The sequence below is a fragment of the Haemorhous mexicanus genome, chromosome 6 (assembly GCF_027477595.1).
Source record: "Haemorhous mexicanus isolate bHaeMex1 chromosome 6, bHaeMex1.pri, whole genome shotgun sequence".
Lineage (NCBI taxonomy): Eukaryota > Metazoa > Chordata > Aves > Passeriformes > Fringillidae > Haemorhous > Haemorhous mexicanus.
Genome location: NC_082346.1, coordinates 4,189,587 through 4,213,412, shown reverse-complemented (window position 1 = coordinate 4,213,412; position 23,826 = coordinate 4,189,587). Strand labels below are relative to the sequence as shown.

The 23,826-nt window shown below is 42.6% G+C and overlaps 1 protein-coding gene and 1 long non-coding RNA gene across 4 annotated transcripts in view; one reads left to right on the top strand and one right to left on the bottom strand.

Annotated features, from left to right (window-relative positions):
- Positions 1 to 4,790: 4,790 nt before the first annotated feature.
- Positions 4,791 to 6,765, bottom strand: LOC132328473 (uncharacterized). The gene is made up of 2 exons (XR_009486777.1): positions 6,232 to 6,765; positions 4,791 to 5,759 (listed from the first exon to the last, which is right to left on the bottom strand). It is a non-coding gene; the product is annotated as an uncharacterized LOC132328473 (long non-coding RNA).
- A 465-nt stretch (positions 6,766 to 7,230) lies between these two features.
- QSER1 (glutamine and serine rich 1) overlaps positions 7,231 to 23,826 on the top strand; it is a 44,097-nt gene continuing 27,501 nt past the window's right edge. For 2 of the 3 annotated variants that reach the window (XM_059848329.1, XM_059848327.1), the window contains exons 1-2: positions 7,233 to 7,418; positions 23,450 to 23,559. In XM_059848329.1, the coding sequence (XP_059704312.1) occupies positions 7,303 to 7,418; positions 23,450 to 23,559 (226 nt within the window). In that variant the 5' untranslated portion in view covers positions 7,233 to 7,302. Of the gene's footprint in view, positions 7,419 to 23,449; positions 23,560 to 23,826 lie in introns of all 3 variants that reach the window. The other variant, XM_059848328.1, reaches the window with a different exon arrangement.

Here is a 23,826-nt window from a genome sequence, read left to right as displayed (position 1 = left end):
CTGAAGATTTTGCTTCATTTGTTTGTACATATACTCAAGTTTTCAAATAAATGCACAGAGCAATGTAAGTGAAGAAATTCAAAGGAGAGCATTTGCTGTGAGGTTCCAAGACAGAGTGTGCTCCTTTGAAAGGCAGCACTCTCTTCCCTATTCACACATACCCTAATGCCTAGCTTTATGTTTAAAGAGGCCACATGCCAAATTAAATGCAAAATCTAATCTGTTAAAGCAACTGCAATTTTCTGCTTTGGTCAGAATCACAATTACAACAACAAACAACGCAGTCAGTGACTAATAACAAGCCTAACCAAAACTCATGTTATTACTGCCTATCTGATCTACTCACTCATTCCTGCTCATGCAGGATACCACAGGCTGGCAGCAGCCAAAGCCTGCACAAAGGTGCTGCATCCAGGATGTGTAGCTGTCCAACAGTGCTCAACAGAAACGTGCTGCAGAAATCTTATTTTGTGCACTTTTCACAATGTGTTGATACATCAGACCCAATTCAGCTTTGGCCTGAACTTCTTCAAACTTCATCTGATCAGATACATTCAAGTTATTTGATTGTTTTATCTTTGAAACATTAGTTTTTGAAAAAGAATGTGCTTAAGTCTCCAAAACACTGTTTCCAAGCAATTGTGAGGATTCATTCTCTCAGCACAAGGCTATTGTTTAAATTTATTTCTAAAGCTTTTGTCGACACATGGTTAGCCACTGAAAGCTAAGCACTGAGGTGTTTATGTATGTCAGCAAGCTATTCATGATACTGTGATAGTTCTAAAATAAAGTACCATTATGTGCTAAAATACAATCCTTTTTGTCCACTTGCAACAACCAAGCTGTAATCTCAGACTGGCACCATTAACTGCACGTTCTGCCCTTAACTACTTTCTTCCATCAGCAACAGGTGAAGCTGCTGATCCAGCATATGCATCTGACTATTCATCCACTGGATTCTTTCCAGTCCACCAAAAATTGCCCTAAAGTACACTAAGAATTTTGCTGCAAAGCCCAGTTTACAGGTTTAGCTGAAAGCCTCTTAAAGGAAGAAAAAATATTTTGGCACAGAAATGCGACGGAAGAGCCAGAACAAGACCAAAACCAGGCATCATCTGTTATGGAAAAGCAAAGTACAGGAGCAATGCTTTCTGTGAAACAAGGGGGCACTGGGGATAGAGAGACATTGGAAAAACAGCATAGAGCCAGGTTTGTTGTACCTGCAGTGAAAAGGAAGCCAGAAGCACAGGCAGCAAGTGCTGCAAGAATCACCATGGGCTGCCCTAAGGACAAGGACCCCCAGTGGTGCTGGCCTGGTGCTCTGACACCCATGACACCATTAAAGCTGTAACATACCACACAGTTCTACTGCATAGCCAGTTATGGAGGGGCTTGACAGCTGGCCTGCCAGCAAAGCTGAGTTAATAGAAGAAAAAACAATTGATGATTTTTGAGTGTATCCATAGCAAGGAAGAAGACAAGGCCATCAGCATGGAAACAGATTAGAAAGGATACATGAAAATTTTTGTAAGCTAGACTACGTGCCTAAGTAGATGTGTATATGTGCCTTATTAAATTTCTGTAAAACTTTTGCCAATTCTATTGATGCTAATTGCTTTGCACCAATGAATATACTGATGTAGTTAATGACCTTAAGATAATGCTTTGTTAAGAGTACATAAGCTGGAGAACACACAGAATAAAAGCGTTTTCTTCTTGGACCCTGATTACATGTGTGTGTGTGTGTGTGTGTGTGTGTGTGTGTGTGTGTGTGTGTGTGTGTGTGTGTAAGTGTCACGTCAGACCTAACAGTGACAGCCAGTCTTGTACATCCCATCCTTCAGTGGTGCAAGTGACCCTCCTGAAGGATGGGCTGCCCTCCAGAGGGACCTGGACAAGCTCAAGAAGTGGCCCATGGAAATCTCCTGTGGTTTAACAAGGCCAAGTGCTGGTGCTGCACCTGGGCCAGGGCAGCCCCTGGTACCAGTCCAGGCTGGGGATGAGCAGATCCAGAGCAGCCCTGGGGAGAAGGACTTGGGGTGCTGGTGGTGAGAGGCTGGACATGGCCCAGCAGTGTGCAGCTGGAGCCCAGAAAGCCAAGGCCAGCCTGGGCTGCACCCAAAGCAGTGTGAGAGCAGCTGGGGAGGGGATCCTGCCCCTCTCTCTGCTCTGCTCAGGGGAGATCCCAGCTGGAGCTCTGCACCTAGCCCTGGGCTCCCAGCACAGCAAGGCCAGGACCTGCTGCAGTGAGCCCAGAGCAGAGCACCAAGGTTAGAGGGATGGAGCACCTCTCATACCAGGACAGGCTGAGAGAATTGGGATTGTTCAGCCTGGAGAGGAGAAGGCTTTGGGGTCACCGGTGGCCTTCCAGTGCCTGAAAGGAGCCTGCAAGAGAGTGGAGAGGGACTTCTACAAGGGCATGCAGTGACAGAACAAGGGAGAAGGCTTCACAATGAAAAAGAGTAGCTTTATATCAGATTTAGGGGGAAATTCCTTGCTGTGTGAGTGGGGAGGCCCTGGCACAGGCTGCCCAGAGAAGCTGTGGCTGCCCCATCCCTGGAAGTGTTTAAAGCCACGTTGGATGGAGCTCTGAGCAACCTGGGATAGCAGAAGGAGTCCCTGCCCATGGCAAGGGAGATGAAACTGGATGATCTTCAAGGTCCTTTCCAACCCAGGCCATTCTATGATATACAATATAAAAAACAATCACACTCAACTCCTACACTGGCCTGCATTTTTTCTGGTAACAGACATAATAATTCTAGCACACTGTGCAACAAAGAAGCTAATAAATAAATATATCTGTTACAAATAAATACATTGATGCCAGTCATGAACTGGAGCATGATTTTGGCCCTGGATCTGTGATTGCTATATTGCTTTAATTATGATAAAATCACAAAAAACTACCAACTACCCCTTAGCTTGATCCTGCATTTCATTTGATATATGTTCACTCAAAACATGTAACCAGACCTCAAAAAGCAATATTGCCATTCAACCTTGTGTAACAATGAATGATTTAAAGAGAAACAGGAGATTTTCCCTAAGAGGCAGTGTATACTAGCTCACACAGTTCTGCAACAGAGCTGGCTTGATTCTGGTTGAAGTGTCACAGAGGAGCCCAGCACTGTCTGCAGAGTGCACTCCTAGACTAGAGATTTCCAGGTGGAATGTACCACCAGCCAAGACATCATCTCATCATCAGAAGTAAAACTTCCCTGTCATCTCCAACTGGCTGCTCACTGCAGCTGAGCCTGCTCTCACAAAGGCAAGCTGACTCAGCTCAGCAAAATTACGGAAAAATCACCTCTGGCAGAAAAAGGTAAAGGTGAAAAAGGGAAGCCAGTGGAGTGAATTCATTACTCACCCTGTGGCCAGAGCTCATCACTAGAAGTGAGAGGGTGAAGAAGGGAAAGAGAGACAGTCAGACCTTCTTCTTTGAATTGCCAGCAAGCAGCTGAGGCAGCCCAGCCCTGCTGCTACGCCACATCTGGAGGCAGCAGCACATGCTGCAGCACTGGAGATCATTCCTCAGACCTTAAGCAGATGATTCCCATTAAAGTGTTACCTTAAGTACTTACATCTTTCTCCTAGCTACCAAAAGATATTTTTGATTCTATAAAGGATTTATTTTTTCTAAGTGGAGACTCTTTGTTTAAGGAAAGAAATGAGAAACAAAAAAAATCAGTAGTGCTCCAGGCTGGTGCGTTGGAGATTGTGTTACAGTGTTACAGTGCTTCAACTTAAGATTTTGGTCTTAAATAGAGAGAAAAATTGTATTATGTTTCAGCAAGATATTTTTATTATATTAAATTTCTGACTTCAGAGAGAAGCACATACAATATCACTACTGGCTACAGGCACTAAGTTATGCACTACAGTTCAGAAGGCATTTTAACCCACCAAAGCTCTGTTCTTAAACAGCAAGTAACAGCTGCATTTGAAACAAAACCATTTCTTATTAAGCCAAGAATCCAAGTTTCAGAATCATTAACACACCTAACATAACTGCTAAATACACATTTTAATATGTACACTTTAATCTAAACATTAAAAGAAAAGTCTAATTAACATGATCTATCAAAGGAATTTTTCTATCCCTGAACAGATCCTTCAGAAAAGCTGCTTAAAAGTTCCCTGGGTACCAGGATACTGTAAAAGCACTTACTCTCAACATATTCTTTTGTTGTCTTAGAGATAAGTGTTACTAAATACCATTTGGTTACAAAAAGATAAAATGCACAAACTTCGAGGAAGATTTCCTAGACAGAGAACAGCAACGAGCAGCAGGGGTCAGTTTAATGAGAAAGCTGAGGAAGTCTCCCTGGCTGATCTCAGGACAAGATTTATCTCATACACAGGAAAAGCAAATCGCTGGATAAACTGACTTTATCTGATGGTTGTGGACAAAAGTGATTAAGCTTTTAGTCTATTCCACCTCTATTAAAACCATGTAAAAGAAATTAAACTTAACAACAGGTGTCACAATTTCTGTTTCACTCAACTTCACTATTTGATTGCCAGAGAAAAGGATCTACTCCAGCAATGCTCAGGGAAACACTGTGTCTGTGGTTCATTTAGTGGTATGAAGGCACTGTCTATTTTTCCCTGCCTGCAAATCTGGACGGGTTCTTGTTTGTGATTTCTCGTGTAACATGATTTTACAGCCATGTACCCACCCCCACATTCTCTTTAGAGCAGCTCTGTAATGGAAATTAACAACATAATGGTACTACTTGCAGTTCATGTTGCCATTACTTGAGGAAAAAAAAACAAACAAGACACTAGCAGCTTTACAATTTATTAACACATCTTTCCAAATTTAGGACAAGTAAGTCCACAGCAACATGTTCACTCTAGAAAACCAGACAGTACAACTAGATGGAAAAGGCACTTCATATCGGTTCCATGTATCACCCTCCTCTCAGCCCCACTTGAGGGAAGCAATGTGCTCTAAGTGTAATAATATAATGGCGATTAGTGGAGATCTTGCAGGGAAATAAAAAACTGTGGGTCCTTCCCCACTGGAAATGGCACTTTCAACAGCATCAGCAGCGCAAACCCTGCACTATTAGCATACAACTGGAGTCATTTTCTGTCATCAGGCCTCGTTCATATGTAAAACAGCAACCCTCCCGTTTCCCAGGGAGAGAAAGTCTCCCACCCCCCACATGGCTCCTCCAGCTGCAAGCAACACAGGTGCTAACTTATGCAAACACAAGGAAAACTCACTCTGCTGGTTTCTGGCTTTGGTGAGCTGCTGCTTCTCCCTCCACCCTCTGCCCTGGCCTCTGGGTGACTTTGCTCCTCTCCTCAGTGCTGATGACTTTCACACTTACCTTTCTTTCCCTCCCATCCACGGCTGCATTCTTGAAAGTAGGCATGAGAAAAGCCGAGCCTCAGCTTTTCCTCCTGAAGTCTATTACTTTTCTTCTTTCTCATTTCATACTGATCACTCCATCTTTTCATTCCAATGTTGAGGTTTTGTGCAGCTTTGTTTTTTTTAGCATCTAATCTGATTGGCTGTAGCCAAGTTTCTAAACGCATTTCACTACAGAATTCATTTCAGTCTGTGGTTCAGTATTGCCTGGAGTGCTACAAACTGAATCTTCAAAAGACTTACTCGCTCATTAGCATACACCTTCCTCTTCTGAGCAGTGCCTTCAGGTGCAGTCACCCTCTTTTCAAGAGCATATTCCTCATCTTTACCTCTGAGGCACATTCCTGCTGCTCATCTCGGCCTGCCTATCTTCAATCTGCAGGGAAAGCAAGACACCACAGTTCACTCATCATCCTGATGTCTCTTTTGCTGCTACTCTGCTCTGTGCAGATGGTGCCCGTTTCCCTTATTCTTTGTTTTAACAAGCATTCAGCAAAAGATACAGGAATTTACCATCTACAAACCAGGTGGCTTAGGCTGCTCTAAATAAAAATAAACTGCTTTAGCCAGTCCTAGCTAAAGCAGTCCTTTACAAGTTTTACCATTTAAATTTAGACTAAATAAAAATAAAGAAAGAATAAACAGATATTCTCTCTCTTCTCTTGCTAGCTGACTTTTGGCATACACAAGCTGGAAAGGGACTTTTCACAAGGGGCATATGGTAATGGACAAGGGACAATGGACAAGGGGCATCTGACAAGGGGCATCTGACAAGGGGTAACTGACAAGGGGTAACGGCTTTAAAGTGGAAGTAGGTTTAGATGAGATATTAAGACGAGATTATTTACTGTGAGGAGGGTGAGACACTGGAACACCCAGAGAAATTGTGGCTGCTCCATCCTTGGAATTGTTCAAGGCCAGGCTGGATGGGACCTTGAGCAATCTGATCTAGTGGAAGGTGCCCGTGCCCATGGCAGGAGGGATCGGACTGGATGATCTTCGAGCTCCCTTCCCATCAAAAGCACTCTGCGATCCCATCATACGATTCCATTCAGGCCTGCTGATGACTTCTGGATGGGGAATGCCCGACTCTTTGGGAAAGCTCTGACATACAGACACATAAAAGAGGAGGCGGCGGGTGGTGGCTCGGCGATCCCCGCCGCGGGGGGAGGCGGACGGGCGCGGGGAGCGGCGTCAGCGCCCGGTGACGGTGCCAGGGGCTGAGCGGGAGGGCCGCCCCACAAAGCGCCGTACAATGGGGCGGCTGCCGGGCTCCATCTTGGCGGCGGCAGCTGCCCCGGAGCCCGCGGCTGGCGGCGCTTCCCCTCCGCGGGAACAACATGGCCCCGCCCCGGTTCCTCCAACAAAGCGCCAGCGCTTCGCTTCACCGAGGAACCGGCCTCCCCCGTACCCGACACCGCCACCCCGCCCGTCCCCGCCTTCAGCCCCCCCCACCCCGCCCCGGTGGCGGCTACCGCCCCCCGCCACGCTCCGCTCCCGCCGCCGCCGTGCTTCCCCCTCGGGCCGCGGCCGCCCGTCCGCGAGTCACAGACCTCCTTCCTCCTCCTCTTCCTCCTCCTCCTGCTCCCGCTCCCCCCGCCGGCGCTGCTGGCGGCGGCCCCGGCGGCCCCTCCGCCGCGGCCTCCCTGCCCCCGGACACGGAGCCCGTGAGCCCCAGTGCGCTGGCGGGGGAGGAGCATCCTGGGAACGCGCAGCCCGACATGGGTCCGGCGGCCGCGCAGCCCCCGCCGCCGCCCGCAGCTCCGCCCGCCGCCCGCCGCTGAGCGGGAGCGGAGCGCAGGGGGCCGCACGGGGCCGCGGCGCTGCCCGCCCCGGATGAGGCGCCGCTCCCCCCCCGCCCCGCTCGGTCCCCGCCGCCCTCAAGAGCGCAGGGCCCCCACGGAGCCCCCGCGGCCCCGATGATGGACAGGAACTACCCCACGACCCCCGGCTTCGCCGAGCCCCTGGCCCCGGGCACCGCGCCGCCCGCCGCCTCCTGGGCCTACGAGCGCGGCGCCGGCAGCCTCAAGCCCAGGTGAGGAGGGTCCGCCGAGGGGGCAGCGGCAGGAAAGGCCGGGGGCCGCGCCGGGGCCTGGCCGAGGGCGGCCGAGAGGGGCCCCGGCGGCGGGGCAGGGCAGGGCGGGGGGCGAGCGGGGCCCGGCGGCCCCGGGGAGGCCGGGCCGGGCGGGGCGGGGGAGGCCGCGTCCCGGCGGGCGGGGGGCGGCGGCGCGGGCTCCCCGCTGTCTCCGGCGGCCCGCGGCGGTGGCGGCGGCGGCGGCGGGGCGGGCGGTCTCTCCGCCCCGGAGGCTCGCGGCAGGCTGCGGCGCGGGTTCAAGAGTTCACGCGTCCCTGCCCGGCTCCCGGAGCGAAGCGGGCCGCGGGCACCGGCGCTGCCCGGCCGAACAATGCTGCCCGCCGGGGCACCGGGCCGGCGGAGGCGGCCGCGCCGCGCCAGCATCCCCCGCGCCCTTCCATTTCTCCGCTGTTGTGCGCTCCGCTGTGCCTGGCGAACCTCTTTCCTCTAAAGCGCTGCTCCGGGGCGTGCGGAGCCTCCTCTCAGCCAAAACTTGTCTGGAGCGATTCAGTCCCGCGGAGAGTTCTGCAAAGTTCCGGGAAGTGCGGGGGAAATACGGGGTATCTTATTGGCTTCGGGTTGCTTTTTGATGGTGTAGCTCTGCCAACTAAAACGAATGTTCTCTAGGCGATGAGATTTTCGTTATCGACTGCCTTTTATGTCTCTAGCTTGATTTATCTGCAGTTCCCATCTCGACGACGTTTAAAGGTAAAAGAGAGTCTGGGGCTAAAAATATCCCGTCAAAATAGGTGCACTAATAGATGACTTTGCACTTGGTTCTGAAAGTGGTCAGACATGTCTGATAAGATTAATAGATTATCAAGTCAGAAGGACTGTTGCAATCATCTAGTCTGACCTCTTCATAATGCAGGCCATAGAACTTTTTTTTCCCCCCCAATCTGTGTTTGAAAATAGAGCTTACATTTTGGAAGGTGTAGTTAAAAATTTCCAATGAGGCAAAATTCAGCACAATTCTTGGTAAAGTATACAAGTGACTAATTTATTCTGATATGAAGAGAGCTGCCTTTAGTTTCTGGCCACCAAGTCTTGCTTATAACCTCATCAACGCTGAAAATATGTCAAGTATGAGTTCTAATTTTAATTAATTTATTGCTTTACTTATTTTTCTTAATAAAAATATTATCTTTTGAAGTTTATTGCCAGAGATTTTTTTTTCTCTTTTCTCGCTGCTTTAGTTGTTTTCCCAGATTTCTTTCAGATTTCCTCCAAGTTGTCAGTTTCCCTTCCTTGTGTGCACATTGCATTTAAGGCAGTGAGCAGTGAGAAGATCTCAGGAGCTCCCTGGGATGTGAGGCTGTACATTCCCTGTTTCACAGAGAATTGCAGCTTTTTGGCCAAACCCTTGCTCTATTAAGCTCTTTAGCCAGTTTCCCTGAGGAGTTGCCTGCATGGCAAAGTAAGGTCTCATATAATTCTTTGCAATTTTTCTTCCTAATCACTGAAGTGCTTTTGGTCAGGTTGCTGTGTTGATTTCAGGGGAAGTCAGTGACCTGTCCTTTTTGTATTGCATGAATGCTGTCTTAGATGTACATTTTGGGAATTCTTTAGAAGAAATGGCATGGAGAAAAATCCCAAGAGAAGTACCATGCAGAAGCTCATTAGGTGTCTGCCTGCTGCCTATACCAATCAAATTAGTATTATTGCATCCCAGTATGATATGGCAGTATTTATACTATGCTTCAGGAAACAATGTGGAGAAAACTTTGTTTTAGTTCTTTGAAATTTCATCTCCAGGTTCTATCCATGGTGACAAATGATGCATTTAAAATGTGTTGGCTGAAACATTTAAACTTTTTTCTTTAACTGTACCAAGGACAGGGAAAATACTGAATAATTAATCATATTTTGTGCTTGAAATTCTCCTGAACTGGCTTCTTTGGGTTCATGTCATTTTAACAAGAATTAATATACCCTGTCTTTGGCCAGATTTAAAGATTTGAACCATGTGATGACTAGAGTCTGGGCTTTAGGTGCTTGTGGATTCCTCTACTGCTGGTAGCACTTGTCTTTGTTTGGATGGAGCTGCTGAGGAATTGGAATGGAAGAGTCATTCCTGTCACTGCCAAGGCTTGCAGCAGCCTGGAAGGAAATGGTGAAGGTATAGCTGCACTGTAAAGGAATATGCTGTCCATGCCCTCGACTTGTGTTACAGATCACATCGCATTTTTCGAAGTGGTGTTTCTGATTGTGGTTGACAGGTAGTCATCTTAACAGCTGAAGCTGCATTAGCCTGATGTTAAATTAAAAAAATATGTGTCATGTTCATCTGGTACTTGCTTGAAAAGAATTCAGCCTTTAGGTGATATAGATGACAATATTTCATTCAAATTTCATAATTATGCTCTTGCAGGCCGTGTTGTGGCAGGTTATGTTCCCTTTGTGTGGAGAGCCATGTTCACAGACTCAGCTCATCAAAATGATTTCTCTTCCCTACAAGCATTGCTCCTGTCTTCCTGTGCTTCATTTCAGCCATCTGGTTTTTATCCTGCTTCTTATTTCTTGCAGGCACTGTTTTGTCTGTGCAATGCCTCTATTCTTATCAACTCAAAGGAAATGTGTGGTGAAGTGTTACAAGGACATTTCTACCAGGCCTGCTGTGACATAACTGTTCCCATGGAATAGGAGATGGTGAATTGGGATGGAAGCTGATGGAAATCACTGGGATCCTCTGGCACTCCTGCTGGGGAGCACACTGGGACACTGCAGCCTGGTAGCAGGGGCTGAGCGGGTGCTCCAGACCCCTTACATAGCCTGTCAGCATCTTGAAGGAATTTCTGGTGGTTCTAGGAGTGCACTGCCACTTTTGGTCTTTTACTGTAGCTGTCAGAAAACCCTACCTCTGTGCTTAAACTTCCTCTTTGCCAAAAGCTGTTGAATAGCAGATAAGGTGTGCCATGCTTACTTGCTGCTTGCTCAGGAATTATTGAGTATTCAGAAACCAGGTGATGTGTAATAGTGTGAGAAACTGTTGCAATTGCTTGGAAAGAGACATGGAGGCAGCTGATAATGGATGAGGTTTCTGGTTGAGTTTCTCTGGCTTGGGGGTACTCATTTAGAAAAGGATTTTTACTAATGGAGAGATCTCACTGTTGTTGTTCTGTTTTTACCACAGCTCTAAGACTCAAATCTGCTGCATGTGATTAAAAGTCAGTCACAATTATTTTGTTGTTGATTTAAATTTTGTGGTGATTGCCACGGTCTCTGATGTTCCTTTATGTCTGTATCCATCTCTGTCCTGCCCAAGCATATGGGGTTTTATGTCATTTAATTCAATATGGTTCTTCACAGATAGCACTGACATTTGTTAGTGTGGCCTGTAACAGCTAATCTAAGATAAAGAGTTAGTTACTGTGATAGTTCATTTGCAAAGTTACATAAATGGGAGACTTACACTTTTATGATAAATGGTTATGATGGGTTTTTAAACTCATTTTTGCGTAGCTGTCAAACTAATGCTTATTGTAACAGCTGTGTGATAATTGTGTTGTAGTTAAGGCTCAATTTTAAATTCTAATGGGTTTTTGCATAGCTATAGGACCTCTGTAAGTGCAGAGTGTTTTAGAAAAGATGAGAACACTTTCTTTCATCGAATGAAATTGTTCTGAGAGGTGAAACCAATGTTTGTTGTCAAACACATTCTACAAAATGTTCCCTATGGCGTAGTATTTCAAGAGTAGAAAGCTCATAATCTGGGAATATACTTAGAAATTTTGTATTAAAAGGCACAGAAACATTAAATAAGTTTTAAAAACATTAAAAGGTAGATCACTTTTAAAATTTTACCAAATTTTCTGTCATGGTTTATATCTGAAACATTTATATATGCAAAATAAGCACAGGTAGTCCATGGTGTAGTGCAGATACTTTACAGGGACTTGCTGGCATTTGTTGGCCTACTCTTCTTTTCCTTTTTTTTTTCACCTGCATTCAGCACACACTGAAATCACAGCTGTGGGAAGGTCAAAGATTGGCTGAACAGAAGCTGAATGCATGCTTGCTCTGTGTCCCATAGCTTTTCCCTGGTGCAGGTGTGTGGTCATCTTGCAAAATCTTGGCTAAAGTTTCAAAATGAGCCAGCCAGGCTTGTTTGGATTTAGATGCTGCTTACCTGTGTGAGATTTTAATGCCAGCTTTGCATGGAAGATTTCAAGCAGTGTGTGTCATTCTGCTGCAGTGAGAAATGGTGATAAAGAACTATCTTCAGAAGGAATGAGCTGAAACTTAGAATGAGGGTGCAGTTACCTGAGAAGGCTGAACTGGCTGCTCAGGCTCACTGCTGCTGAAAGGGGCTCCCTTCCTCTTCCCTTGTCTTTGTTTGTGTTTGTGCAACTGCACAGGGAGCTGGTCCCATTTGTTAATCCATGAGAAAACTCTCCTGGCTGAAACATGAATGGCTTGAGCTGGATATCTGTGCTGGTGAACCTGTGCTGGAGGGCTGAAAGCCAGAGGTGGCACCTGGGAATGAGCGGGGAGCAGAGCTGTGTGGCCACTCTTCCCAGTGGTTCTGGACAGGGTTTAGATGGGCTCAGTCTTGCAATGTCACTGTCTTTGATGAGTGTCCCACACAAATTGTGCTGCCTGCTTCCCTGGCAGGAGCCCTTGGTAAGTGTCTGTTAGCTGGGTGCCACATCTGTCTTCAGGTCACTTACAATGATATTTCAGATGGGAGCCCTTTCCCATGGAGCCAACATCCTCCACACAGGGTACAGGATACATTGTTCTGCAAGAAGGGGAGGTTCTATTCCACCACCTATGCAAAAAGTGTTTCAGTCCCATCCATGTGTGTATTTTGCTTTTCATCCTTTTAACTTTAATCATAGGTGTGTTCACCTTACACCAACAGAGAGCAACCTTTTCACCTTGTTTCTTCTGTACTTTTGCCCACCTTTTATTTTTTTATTGGAGTTGCTGCTGATTCTGGCATAAAGCTGTCATAGGAAGGAGGCTGTTTTTAGAAAAATCCTTGTTCCTGTCAGGAAAAAAGCACCTATGCCTGAACTATAGTAATTCTAAACAATACTAGGGCTCTTATAGAGTAGGTGTATTTTGCATGGATATCTTTGTTGTATTTTGTCAAAGCTTTCACAAATTTGCATGTGAAGAAGTTGCTTTGCATGGTGAGTGCCTATTCCATACATTAAACAAACAAAGAAAAGACAAACCAAAACAAAAACCAGTCAAAGGGCAGTACATTAATAGTCTCACTTCAGACTTTCCTTAGCAGCCTTAACTGTGACAAAAATATCTTTGAGCAGCATGCAGAGTTCAGCCTTTCCAGCACAGCATTTCTTGCTGTACCATGCAAGTGGCAGAGAAAAGAAAATTCTTTGAATTTTTAAGCAAATAGAAATGCTTTCTGAGAGGACAGAGTGTATGGTTATTAAGTACTAGATTTATTTGTCTCACTGGGCAGATTTCATAGGTGTTAGGTTTACTTCTGCTTGCTATTCTGTCATTGTTCCATGGCTCCTTTTGTTTCATTGCCCTGGATAGACCTGGGGCTAAGTGGACACTTACATTCTTTAGAGCCTCCTCAGAACCTCTCTGATGGGCTACAAAAAGGGGCAGGGAGCTCTTATTCCTGGATTTCTGCACACTTGAAAGTTTCTTATTCCAAAACAATTCAGCAAGAGCCTACATATGTTTAGACAAGCTTTTACTTTCCCATTTTGCTTTTCTTGTTTTTCATCTTCCTTCTACATGCCAACCTGTGTTCCTTGCTTAGGACTTGGAAGAGGGCAACCAATTATGCTCAGCAGGAAGAAGGCACCCTTAGGCATCCTTATCTTAGAGTAATAGTGTTTACACAGCAGGATACTAAGGAGCATTTATTCCTTAATAATCCTGCAGGAGTTCTACTTGGGGCAGTCATACAGCTAGATTTCATTGGAGATATCCCTCCTTTTTCAGCTGGCAGTGTTGTGGGAGAAGAGTTGGAGGGCTCCAGTCTAGCATTCCACATGTCTGGCCAGCTGTTCTGAGAGCTTTTGGTCATCCAGAACGTGCCAGACAAAGTGTCACAGCGTGGGCCAGGCTGACTGTACCAGCCTGTGCTGCACCTTCCATGCTGCCCTTTTTCCTGCCCAGGAAATCCCTCTCAGAAATATGGCAGCTTGGTGTTTCACACCACATCCTGTTTACTTTCTTTCGTCTTCGTGTCAAAAATTCCAGTGCTAGACAGTGAATAATCCTTCAATCCTGATGCTCGGCCCATTTCGTTATGTTCTGCTGAGTCTGCCAAGAACAGGATTTCTAATAAGTTTTTCTTGAATCTGAACATTTGTTCATTTGCTGTGCAAAGAGTGATTGTAGAAAGCCAACTCCTCCCTACTCTGAACACAGCCATGTGCTAACTACCTTCAGCTGCTGGCACTGGTGAGCTGGAGCTTGCTGATAGTCAGCGCCGCTGGAGAGAGATGGGATTTTCATCTTTTCCTCTTCAAAAAACTCTCTTTTGTTACTGTTTTTAAGAGAATACAGGTTTTTTTCACCAGTTAAAGGATATTTTTTTTTTAGGTCGTGTGTATGCTGTTTTGATCTGGATTAATACTTGGTTTTGTTTAGACATGATCATCATGAAAGCTCAAACCAGTATCAGGGGCATATTCAATGAATTTGTTTAACATAGGGTAGCTTTTCCTATCTCAAAGTAAATGCCATGTAGCTGTAACTGTATTTCTACAGTTTGGAACAAGGCACATTTTCTGGTTGAAGCACTCACAAGCAACTGGGTTCATCTGGTTCTTCCAGCTAAATAAGGACTTGTGGCAACTGAAATGATAGCCAGGGTCCCCTTTGTAAGGTTAAAAATGTAAATTTAAACCTGTTTTAGGATGAGGAGAGCACTTGTGAAGAGGTAGAAGATATAAATTCAAGAGCTATGCTAATTTTCCTTATAAACTTGGTTAATAACACCCTGTGGTGCTTCCTTTAATGTAAAGGACTCTTTGCTGCTGTGTTTTATGATGAACTGTGTTGTTAACACGTTAGATCTTTCCTGGGCACACCTCCTAAATTGGAATGGAAGTGGTGTTAGTCATAGGGATACCTCTTGTTATGAGGCTGAAGGAGCTCATATGAGCTGCTTAGCCCTTGTAGTGTGCTGTGGGATGTGGAAAACACTGTGGACATGTGGATGTGCTGGGAGGCTTAGAGCCCATCTAATGGCCCTGAGTTTTTGGCTGTAGGGTGGCAGGATGTGAGACCTCAGATGTGGTCACTGAGGAGCGGCCCCATTCTGTGCCAGTGGCTGTGGGCCATGCGACCACTGCTCTTCACAGGAGTGCATTTGAACTTCACAGAACCTGGAGAAACTGCCTTTTTTCAGTACTGGAGACTCAGTGGTGAGGGCTGTAAATCAGAGTTGGTTATTCCTTGTGCCTGGCTTTCCCTAGACTGAAGCACAAGGTATTCCATGGGTTGTGGAACTGGAAAGTGCTTTGAGGTTTGGTAAAGAAGGGAACCCACTGACAGCATAAGATGGCTCTGTTAGTGTACAGCACACATGTATTTGCACTTCTTACCTCTTTCTGTGACAAAACCCTCAGCTTCAGCATCATCCTTTCCATACAAATGGAAAAGAAAGGACTTAGTAAGAAATGGGATATCAAGTATTCCTGTAGTACCCTAAAGGTAAGACTCGAGCTTGCCACAAAATACAATGCTGTAATAACTGGGAGGATGAGGGTTGAAAAGCTTTTCAATAGGTAAAATGAATTGTGATTTTATTAAGGCTCTGATGTGGCTAACCCACATCTTGAGATAATGCTCTGCTGATTTTTATATTTTGAAATAAAATTTGTTATTAAAAGTAATGGAATCTTTTTGTGTGTATCTCAGCTGTAATAGAGGATTGTGCTGCGTGTTCATCCATTAGTACTGGAATGATCTAGAGGAGAATTTTGAATATGCCCCAAGTACACTTTTGACAACAGAATAGCATCACATATCAGAGAAAAAGTGTTAGATTTCCATTACTGTCTGTTGCAAAAATCTTTTGAATTTGTAAGTAAAACTCTAGGAGAGAAATGTTTTATAATTTAAAAAATCACAGCTATTATCTTTATGCTGGGTAAAGCAAAAGTTCTTTCACAGAGGGAAGGTAATAGAAGAAGATAAATAAATAAATGTAGTGACAAAATAATCCAGTGTCTCAAAAGACAAGAAAATAAGATTGCAGATTTTAGAGTGGTGGCAGCTACACAGACCATAATGGGACTCCTGTTTCTGCAGGCACTGATCGAGTAGAAGCTGTCAGGGAAGATGTATGAATTCCCAAAACACTGCTTGGCAAACAAATGTCTTAAAATTATTTCTGACCCTGCATTATCATGCAAATTGGGAGGAATGTGTTACAGTGTCTGTTTAAATGATACTGTCTTAATAAGGACATCAAAGTTAGTCTTGGATATTCAGAGCAGGAAAATACTGAAAGCTCCTTTCCAGACCTTGAAATCTTCAAACATGCTTCAGGAGCTCTAGACGGACATTGCAGAGTAGTTAAATTTTAGTTTCTTTTTTGTAAGCTTGAAAGTTTCTCTTTTGGTTAAGTTACAAAGCTTTTTTTTTGTCAAAGCCAAGAGAAGCGGTTCCAAATTTACCAGTTCTGATTTTTTTAAAAAAAAATTATTTTGTTATATGTACTGCATTTCAGCCATAAATAACCTTATAAAGAAAGCTGGTTTAGATTGCGTGCATTAAAAAATGACATAAAGTAGTTTGTCCAATCACTTAGTAGTAATTGAAGTTGAAGTTTATAAATAGCTCATTTTTATCTGAATATTAGTTTTCACATACATATTTTCAAGACAGAGTTCAACTGATTTTTTTTTAAAACAGATTTATATTGTCTTTGTTGTTAAGAACTCTGCAGGTTACTTAATCAGACAAGCCAGCGCTTGCACTCAGGTATTGAAGTCCCAGTAAGACTATTTGGGCTTTCCTGTTTTTCATTTTTAAAAGGATCAAGCACAAGGAGTTCAGACATATTAGCATGGGAATAAAAGGGAGATGGACCTTTTGTGTCATAAAATCTCTTTATTCCCTTAAGATGTGATATATATTCAGGTGAAGAATCACAGGAACAGTGTGAACTTTTGCTTATTGAGGCAGCTCCCTGCGTGTAATTTTCTACCTCAAAACCTATTTCTTAGAAGCTCCTTATCTCTGCTCCTAGAAAGCGAGGAAGTAATGAGAGTTTCCTCTCACAAGTACCTCCAGGCAATCCTTGGCCCACATTGTGGCAGTCTCAGCCATGCTCTTGGTGACTCTGCCTTTGAGTTGAAGGGGAAAATTAACATTATAGCTTCATTTTTAATGAAAGAATGGAGAATGATTGCCTTTGGTGTGGTAGGATGGGATATATTCTATACTGGCTATGTAGTGTGTAATTGCATTAAAAGGGAGAATGTGCCATAACCAACAGACAGTGGAGCTTGTCAGTAAAATGCTGCTCCTCTGTGCTTTGCTGACTTCCCTCAGTACTGCAGTCTGATTCTGTATTTTCCATCTTTCCAAAAGTCATCTACACTTAGCCATAATACTTAAAAATATTGATAACTATTTTTTCTTGCTATAATAGAAGAACAGGCTAGGCAAATGCTAAAGATGTATGCTGTTATTAAAAGAATGCATTATGTACCTTGAGGTATTATTAGTTTGAGAATATTTACTTTTGATTTTTCAGCCGTGGACTTTATTTTTCAAGTAGCAATTTTTTTTTCTTTTGTTTCTTGCAGTGTGGGGCAAACATATCTGTGTGCAGACAATCTCTGTTTTTAAATACAGCTGCAAAGAAAATTCTCCCCTTTTCCTTCTCCCCCTTTCACTCTCAGGTCTAGGTTTAAAGGCAGAAAATTGATTTCTGGGCTAAACAGATGAATGGGGATACAATTCAGCATCACAGAGTCACCCCAGGACACATGGACCCTGCAACTGTTCTGGATTGTTAAATATTCTTTCTCTTGGTGCAGATATGATGTTAAGGTTTGCCTTGTCTTGTATAATCTAATGCGAGGATCAAGGGAATTAGATGCAGGGAGTAGGCTGGTTTCCTATTTTTCTTGAACCTGCCAATATTTTCAGGCTTCAACCCAAATTTGTGTTTGCACTGTCTTCCCCCTCCCTCCAGTATGTCTGTGGCTGGGAAATAGAAGTGAAAAATCACATATTGTATACATTTAAAAAATATTTTGCACTGAAATGGGTTTCTGGGCTGAGAAGGCATTTGTTTTCCTTTGGAATTAATTATTGAGACATTCTCCATTTCTGTTTTCTGTTGTTTTTAAGGGCTTTCTGTGCTTTTAAACTTCCATAAGTGTGTTGGACAGGAGTGACTTGGTGTTACTAATGGTATTGAACTCATTTAAGCAGCAACTTTCTTCCTGGGTGACTCCCTCCTCTGCTTCTTAGGGTCATGGCTTTTTTAAAAGACAAGATTAAACCTATTTCTGGATTGAAGTTATCTACCTGTAACATTGCTTTTAAATTTTAATTTTATTCTGATCTGCAGATAACCCCTGGGTGCTGAATTAGATTCTAGCTTGACTGTAGCAAGCAGGGAGCTCTTGCTGTTAGAATGAGTGGCTGAAGGGCCATTTACCTTCCACTTCATCTGTATTAAATTCAAGTGAAGTTTTCAAATAATGCTCTTCCATTCTTTCTCCAGGAGATGTTTGAGTAAAGGCAACATAACAAAGAGAAGTATTTAAGGAAAGTAATAAACATTGTATCTAATATTAAAGCTATTATTCTAATAATATATTAGAATATCTATTCTATTATATACTGTATATATAGAATAGATAGTATAATATATTATATTATAATATAGATATTATAATTAGATATATATTAATATCGATATTATAATTAGCTGTTATAATATCTAATATTAAAGGTATTAAATATTAATCCTAACTATGTACTTGCCAGCAGGTAATACAACCTGGAACTGCATTTTACACATCTAAAATCAAATGCAGTGGACAAAAAGAGATGAAGCTGTGTGTCAGTTTCTGTGTCTTATATTTTGGATGGCATTTTTAATGTTTAGAAGTGCATTTGTCAGATTTATGGCTTTGCTTTCTGTCTCTGCATGGAATTTGCTATAGCACAGCTGAAGAGCTGGTTGGAGAGAGATTCCTTTGCCAAGTGTCTGAGCTTTGGGATAGAGAGGGAAGTTTTAGTGATATTCCCCTATTTCACATATATCTCAGGTAAGATAAAATGCAAAGTGTGATTTCAGTGGTATTTGCTTGCCAGCACGAGGCTATCACTGCTCTTTTTCATCTCCTTTGTGGCCATTTCATTTTCATTAGAAGGGGGCTGTGCCGAGTCATCCTCTCACAGGAGCTCTTGTTTTCAGTAAGGCAGAATGGGCAGACAAAAATGAGATCAAATTTCTGCTCTGCCTCAAATCTGATGCCTTGTGTGCATGCTGGGTTGGTGACTTTTGTTGTTTGGGCTTGGTTGTTTTGGTCTCAGACTTGTGCTGGGGCACTGAGTTCCCTTCTCAGGGTGCTGGCAGCACCTCTGGGGTCTCCTGGAGCCAGGAGTTCCCTGTGCACCCTCTTGTCTGGTAGGTGTCCAGGTTCACTTTGAGCACAGCTCTGAAGGTGCTCTGGGATTTAACCTGGGGGTTTCTGTAGCAGTTTTCCTTTATGTGAGAGGCAGGAAGTACAAGTGCCTAAGGACAGGGGATTGCACCCTGAAGAGTTCTGGTCTGCTTTCCATGTAAGCATTGTGAGTTTCCCTAGTACTTGAATGATGGCTGTTACTGACCTAAACATAACCCAAACAACCCCCCCAGAAAGCACCAAATGCAAAATAATCAATCAACCTTAAAAATTGATGAGCTGTAATGAAGATTTACCCAGAAAATAAGGTAGAAAAATGAAAAAAAATTACTTAATACTTAGTAAAAGGAGTATCATTACATAGAAAGGGAACAAAGATACTTATATCAAGTGGTTGTTTTCTGTTTCTGCATTTTATTCTGTATGGATGCCTCAGAGAGCATGGTTATTTGAAGAAACTAAAAGAAATAAAAATACTGTCCAGTGTTTATTGCAGCTAAATTTTGCTTCCATGTAAAAATGGTACTTCAGTCTGAGTTTGAAGTTGGGAAATGCTTCCCTCACTTGTGTGAAGCATAAACCTGATAATTGCCTTGGCAAGTGAGAAGGGTGGTGAGTGCAGTGGGACTCGATAACCTTTTGCAGATGGAGACCTGAATTTGTATGAAACCATTGGATTGAAGAATGCTTTGAAAATAAATGATCGTGAGAATAGCAATGCAAACAGATGTGTGAAGGGTCAGTTCTTGACAGATTTAATCTGGGCTAACAAAAAGGAGTTGTAAATCAAGGTTGAGGTATTTTAGTAACAATGAAGTGCAATGACTGTACAGTTTTCTTCCAGAAATTTTACTGGAGAAGTAAAAATCTTCTATTAGCCCAGCTGATGCAGCTGAAAAAAAATCAGATTAATAGTTGAGTCATTTAACTTCCATTGTCATACACACTTTTTGATTGCATTATTACAGCAATGACAAATAATAATAACTTTTTACAGGATATCTCTTACATTTAATTTCAGAGTAATACTCATCTTTTCAATGAAAAATACTTCAGGGGAACTATTTTCCAAATTTGTGTGCCAAATTAATATTATTTCCTAGCAGTAATCACTCCATTGTGCAGTTCACTATGACAGTGGGAGTGGGAAATCACTGTGATAATCAGTGATAAGGGCCAAGTGCTTTTGGAGCAGTGCATAGCCAAGTACCCAGTAGTGTGAATGTTTCTTCAGGAACTTATCTGACATTTCAGGACAAGTAACAACTTGCACAATTGTAACAAACTTCCAAACAAGAGCAGCAGAGCTCGGTAGCCATAAGGGAGTTTGCCATTCTGGATGTATTTTTGATATGTGAATTACATGCTGTGTAAATTCATCTGTTTAAAAGTCAAATTTTATAAAAAGAAACCTTAAGGCAGTAATCTCTCAGATTGCCACGCTTGTTTAGGATAAGCTTATGTAAACTGAAGGCGTATATGTAAGGCTTTTTTGAGATAAGAATCTACATTCCAGCAAGCAGTAATTATACAATAAACAATTAACTGTTCAAATAAATACAATGTTTTTATTGAAAGACAGATTCATTTTTGAGGTTGTGGTTGCATTAACTATGAGCTGAGAGTTTGTATAAAAAAAAAAAACCACCATCAAATACTTAGAGAGTTCTAAGATGCCCAGCATTACTAGAATTTTGAGGTTCTAGTAAATTAACAATGTTTCTGAGTGCTGAAGTCTAGGGGCTATTTTGTATCCCAGTGCTAATTCTAGCACCCTCCTTGTTACAAAGTCTTTGTCCAAGTTTTTTTTACAAGTTACTTTTATCTTCCAGAGAATTCTGCCTCTGGTCTGCAGGCTTGTGTTATAGTGTCTCGTGGTATTTGTGTATACTGTGCCTGCCCTTAACAAAAAAAAAATAGGTGTTTATTGTACAGGAGTGAAGAGGGGAGAAATTAGTCACAGTCTTGAACAACCAGAATAAATAGAAATTGAAAATAAACAAACAAAAAACCCCTCACAACAAATTATTTAATTTTCAGGTGATTAATTAAAGTTCATCCACTTTTTGCTGATGACCTTTTGCTTTTACAAGTAAGGAGGAGGAATGAGGTGATATTGCTTGATGTACCGTACTGGGTTTGGGGTCTTGCCGCATCTGGAAGAGCTTTTGGTGCCAAGTGTAGCCCCAGTTGCCTGAACACCACCAAAGTGCCTCTCACCCGAAATACAGAATGGGAAAAGGAAGCTGTGCTGCTGCAGGACTTTAAAACCTGTATGAAAGAGAAGTCAGCACCACATACTTTTATATAGGTAAAAGCTTTAGGTAAACTTGCAAGAAAACCTAAATTCAATCTATTGCTGTTGCAGGAAAGTTTCCACAAGCTCAGCATTTTTGTGAGTGAAGATAATTCTTGTGAGCAATCTGCCATGCTTCAGTTTAGATACTTATTTTCTCATGTAGTGCTTTTTTTATTTCTTAAAAAGACCTGAAGAAAGCTTCATGTCCCTGAAGTTGTATGTTTGGGAGTTTTTTTCCCAACTGTGCAAGTTTGTTCAAAAACCCCAAACTACCTTAAGTTTAACATTTTATTCTTATGAAAATACTTGCACTTCAATTGGCTTTATACTTGCATAATGTTTTGTGTGCAGAACACTGTTGCTTTTTTTTTTTTGTCTGGAAATATTAGAAATTGTTTAATGCTGGAAATAAAAAAATTATTTACAGTGTCATGCAATCATGTCTGCCAGTTGTCCATAGCAGTGATGCAAATAGTTAGATTTCAGTCAGCTTATAATAGAAATCAGTTGCTGATGCATAGTGTTGAACTGCACAAAGATCTGTCCTCTACAGCATAAGCACAGGGATCTGCTGACTCTGAATTTAGGTTTGGCAATTCTCTAAATTGCAATTACTGCTGTGAAAGGTGTTAAAGTGCTAGACAATGAGCACAACTGAGAAAAGCAGTAGCTGAGGTTCTTTGTTTTTTCAAAGGATTTTGGTTCATTCTTTAGGCTTGTGCTGTAGCCTGGCGTGCTGACTATAGAGCTTTGCTGAAGTGGAAAATACATCCCCTGATAGTGCATCTCAGGCAGGAAAGTCCTGCACAGACAGGCTCTTGCTGGTTCACGATGTGTGCAGGTCACAATGCTCTAAGAGGCTCATCTGCCTCTTAATGAAAATGAAGCTAAGCCAGCAGTGTTGCCAGTTTTTGTATGATTTGGTGTCTTCTATAAAAGTTTCCCATGATGTCATGATTCCTGGCATGGAGAGTTTAATTTTTCCTGGTGCAGAGTGCCTGCCCCTCATCCCTGGGGATGAAAGATAAGGGAAGTCTCCCTCAGAGCAGGCAGCAGGGAGGGCTGTGGCTTTCCTTGTCTGGGTTGTTTTGGCGTTTGTTTGCACTTGAATTTTGAAATTGAAGCAGTCTCACATGTGCACTGGAGTAAGTAGCAGAAACCTATAAACTTGATGTCCAAAAGCAAGAAGAGAAACAGGTAAATGGTTACTTGGTCATGCTGGCCTTCATTTTCTTCCATTTGACAGGTGGTATGCAGAACTGAGTCTGGGGAAGCTTGAAAGTTTGGGGATTTTGTTTTGCTTCTCTCTCTGTTTTCTGCTTTTTAAACTGGAAATCGTTAGGGCTTTTGGCAAGTTCCTAAGGTTGCTTGGTGTTTAGATTACATTTATTTCTTTTCTGCATTATTGGTTTTGCACAGACCCAGACAATGTATATTTTATGTGTGCTTCCATTAAGCCTGATTGAAACATCATGTTCATTTGGGTGACTCACTTAAAAATGTTAAATAAAAGCTGGGAATCATTAACTTGCATTTAATGCTAGGAGGTCTGAAGATGGATTTGTCACTTGGTAGTGCTTTCACTGTCAATTTTATTAAATTGTGCCAAAAGTACCAAAACCTTTTTAAGAACTATTGCTCCTACAGTTTCCTAGTCATTTCAGCCTTTTAATCAAATGAGGTCCTGTAAGTTTCAATGGAATTAAAAATGGAAATGTTAAAGTGGGCATGTATTCATAGTTATCTGCCTTGCAGACTTGCTATCAGTAAATCATTACAAAAAGTGCCCAGTGAGTGTTTCTTACAGTTGAACTCTGTCTTTCTGACCTAGTCCTTTATAAACTTTTATGTGGTCAGCTTTGATTTTTGTAGGGTTTTTCTCCACCCTAAACCCTTTGGCTTTTTAGGTTTCAATAGTACATTTTTAATCTGCTTAACTTTTTTTTTGTGATATTCTAGCAGAACTAGATCTGTCTGATCTTGGGCTTTAGTTTCCCTGTTTTTCTGTAACTTTTTGGCTTGTGATTGATACTTCATAATTGTTCTTTGTTCCTATAGGTGTACACTTTGTTAATAATGTTTAATTTCTTCCTTAGTTTAAGCTATGGAGGAGGACATTCATCACATTCAGAAACAGACCTTCACAGACAGACATACACAGCTTCTCATCAGCTTCCTGGATACTCAACTACCCAACATCCTGCTGGTAACTGTCCATATCATGAGAAGACTGCTTAAATAGCTACAGAGGAAAAAGAAAAAACAAACCAACTGTTATGTGATTTAGATTAAAGTCAATGAGTTTTATAATCAAAGGGAATTTGTCATATAAGTGGTAGCAACTGGTATTAGACAAGCTGAGTGTGTAGCAGGATGTTAACAGTTGTTAGCTTTTTATCAGAATGTTGTAAGTAGAAAGGAAAATATCAAGGGAGGTTATGCTTGGTATCTTGTTTTTTGAAAAAGCTGCAGT